Below are 3,660 nucleotides of genomic sequence, written 5' to 3' on the forward strand. Positions count from 1 at the left end.
TTGAAGTTACTTTAAGATGGGAAAAGTTAACCCAATATTCATCTTTTCCTCTTTTATATATGTATTTAATTTTTTACCTTTTCCAGATACATTAACTCAAGCCGTAAAACATTATAGTTATAATAACATATATAACTACCTCATCAAGCACATATGGCTACGTCGTTGTCGTGTTTGTGAAGAGCGTGCGTAGAACAATTGACAATCATTATTATATTAACTATGATTTTTACCCATGTGATGCACGGAATGAATTTGTTATAATATATTAAAAATATTTGGATCAATATATAATTATATAAATTATAACATCAAAATATTATATAGTTCAATTGAAGATATTGTTTAGACCGATTATGTTTTCTGATGTTATTATTGTTTGAATTTGTGCAAATAATTACTGAATTAATATCTAATGTGTAAATGTATGCATGTGGTGCTGAAGCAAAAGTAAAAACAACAGTGAACGTGCTCGTCCCACATGGTTATCGTCAATCGACTCTCCCTGAGTAAAAACAACAGTGAACATGCTAAAGCCTATATGTATAATTATAGAAATAAATAAGCCATCCTAAAATATTACATACCGAGAATCTTCAATGACGAAATAAAATTAACCTTTGAGGTTTTTGATTGACTTTGATAACTTTTGGCTAAGTAATGCAAATGGAACGACCAATCAAATCTTAGAAAACCAACCAAACCATTTTAAGTTGGCAGTTATAAATGAATTATTATAATATAAAAAGAAATGCAAATAACACCCAATATAGAACGAAATTGTAATAAAAAGTTACCAATTAGTTGATTGTTATCCACACCTTTAGGAGCCTTCAACGACCCAAAATCTTTGAGTTTAAACGTGTGTTTGGGAAAATAAGATAATTCATCTTGATCTGTAACGCTAATCAAAGTTTCATTGTTTGTTTTCATAATGTATTTGTGCTCGCACGACTTAAACCTCATGCGAGAGGTTTGCACAATGAAATTGTGAATTTCATAGACTTTCCCTTCCTTCAAAAGCTTGTTAAATCTTTCGATAAATTCTTTGGAGATTTGTAAATGGATACAAATTCCCTGAGGGAATTACCTATAAATATTAATTAATTAATAAATAATATAAACTTTATAGTCTTTCCTGTCATAAATATATTATTAATACTATTGAACAGCATAAACTTTTCAATAGTTATTCTATTCATCAATTACATCTTAGAAAATGTACATGATAAATCAGGTAATTAAAGATGTTAGAAAGCATGTAAATTGAAGTTTTAGGTCATTTTATATTTTAAAAAGTAGTAATAATTTTTGGAGGTGGAAGTAGAGACTTTTGTTTAGATGAATTTACAAATAATTAAACAGTCCATCCACATTAAAATTTCACTGTTTAACAAAAGATGGAAATAATAACCTTTAACCTCAAACTAGGGGTGTGATCGGACGGGTTCGGACGGATCGTATTTCTCATCCGTCAACCCGTGCGGATTTCGATTTGTTTTTTTCTGTATCCTATTCATAAATTTGAAACTACATAACTGTCGAATATTTTTTATTTCGAGTTCGGTCGGAATACCATCGAATTTTGGATTAAATTTGGTTTGAGAATATAATTAAAAAATAATGCAAAAGTGTAGACTAAATCAATAAATTAGTAAAATTTGAAGCAAAATACAACTCAATAATTAATTATGTTACAAAACTCAAAATATATAGAGTAAAAGTCTAAAATCACTAAATTAGTAAAAAACTAAATTAGCTAATTAATTATGTTACAAACATTTACAAAAATACTAAATTAGCTAATTAAGTTTAAAAAATGTACACAAAAATGACATAATCACAGATAACACTATTATCAAATTCACACATTCACAATTTCATATAATGACAGAATCACACTTTCACAGTTTTGTAGTACAAACTTCATAATTCACTAAATAGATAATTAAGTAATTCAAATATTATTTTTAAAAAAAAGTAATCATTCAAATATTCAATAAGCAATTGGCTTTCAACACTCCAATAGTCCAATTCTGCAAATGTAAACTATAATTCCTCATCTTCTTGTTAAGAAATACAAAATGGTGAAATAACACAAGTTTAATATATGTTATATATACTAAATACTAAGAGAGTAACAGTCTAACATGTGTGCATGTGACTCAGATTGCTAAGTTTTCATATCAAAGTAGAATTGGGGGCAAATTACTACTTGAGTTCTGGGTTCCAAAATCCAAAACTAAAAGCAACATATCAACCCAAAATTCTTTGATGATTAAGACAAAGGTGGAAGCATCATCGTAGCAAATGAAAAGAATTGAAAAAATAAAAAGTAAATTACTAAGGGAAAGTGATATACCAGATGCCAATTCTGCAATTAAAAAAAATCAAAATAGGAAGTAACTCAAAATGAATGAATTTAAAACACAAAATCAATAAAAGAAATGAGTATACCTTTTTCAAGCCTTTCAACATCATCAAGCAGATAAGGGGCAATAACTTCCACCGTATAGAAATTATATTTTTACTGATTAACAGAAATTATAAATCCACATATAAAGCACATAAGGGGCAATAACTTCCACCATTAATTCCATAATCAAAACCATCATATATATAGAATTGCCCAAATTTTAGGGCTCATATACTGATAGTGATGCGGATTGATAATTGTGATTGATTAATGAATAACGTAGAGTTCACAGAGACAATATAGAAGTACAATAAGATTCTAAGATAACTACAACTACTAGAGTCCTAATACTACCCCCAAGCTCAAGGTGGAGTAGAAACATTGAGCTTGTCTCGCAAAGTAGTGAACCGAGGACCCGCCAAAGGCTTAGTGAACATATCAACCAACTGGTCCTTCGTCGAAATGAAATGAACCTGCAACTCCTTCTTAGCAACCTTATCACGGACGAAATGATAGTCAATCTCAACATGCTTCGTCCGAGCATGAAAGACGGGGTTCGCACACAAGTAAGTAGCCCCCAGATTGTCACACCAAAGAGTCGGAGGCTCAGAAGAATCAAGACCAAGCTCTCGAAGCAGAGAAACAAGCCATGTCACCTCAGCAGACACATAAGCCAATGCCTTATATTCGGCCTCCGTCGAAGATCGAGCAACTGTACGTTGTTTGCGACAAGTCCAAGAAATAAGATTACCACCAAAGAACACAGCAAATCCACTTGTTGACTTCCGGTCAGCAGGATCACCAGCCCAATTCGAGTCAGAAAAGGCATGAATTTCCACCGAATCAGACTTATGAACACAAAGACCATAGTGAAGAGTACCCTTCACATAACGAAGTACACGCTTGAGCATAGCCCAATGCACAGTGGAAGGCGCATGCATAAACTGACACAGTCTGTTCACCACAAAGGACAAGTCAGGCCGTGTCACAATAAGATACTGAAGAGCTCCGACAAGACTGCGGTATTGAGTAGGATCTGCATAGGGAACACCATCATCAGTACTATCACGAGTCAAGGACACCGGAGTGACAAACGACTTGCAATCAACCATGCCAGCCCTCTTCAGAATATCACGCATGTACCGTTGCTGAGACAAAAGCATCCCAGATTGCAGAGGAGCAGTCTCAATCCCAAGAAAGAACGTAGGAGCACCCATATCCCGAACCTTGAATTCAGTTGCCAT

General features: G+C 32.8%; 1 protein-coding gene across 1 annotated transcript; it reads right to left on the reverse strand.

Annotated features, from left to right (window-relative positions):
- Positions 1–2,778: 2,778 nt before the first annotated feature.
- On the reverse strand, positions 2,779–3,660 carry LOC116020179 (uncharacterized mitochondrial protein AtMg00810-like). The gene has a single exon (XM_031260660.1). The coding sequence runs from the start codon at positions 3,658–3,660 to the stop codon at positions 2,779–2,781; it is 882 nt and encodes a 293-aa protein (XP_031116520.1).

Source organism: Ipomoea triloba, chromosome 5, assembly GCF_003576645.1.
Source record: "Ipomoea triloba cultivar NCNSP0323 chromosome 5, ASM357664v1".
NCBI lineage: Eukaryota > Viridiplantae > Streptophyta > Magnoliopsida > Solanales > Convolvulaceae > Ipomoea > Ipomoea triloba.

Coding starts and splice junctions, on each gene's coding strand:
- LOC116020179 (XM_031260660.1), bottom strand. CDS start 3,660: ATGGCAACTGAATTCAAGGTTCGGGATATGGGTGCTCCTACGTTCTTT.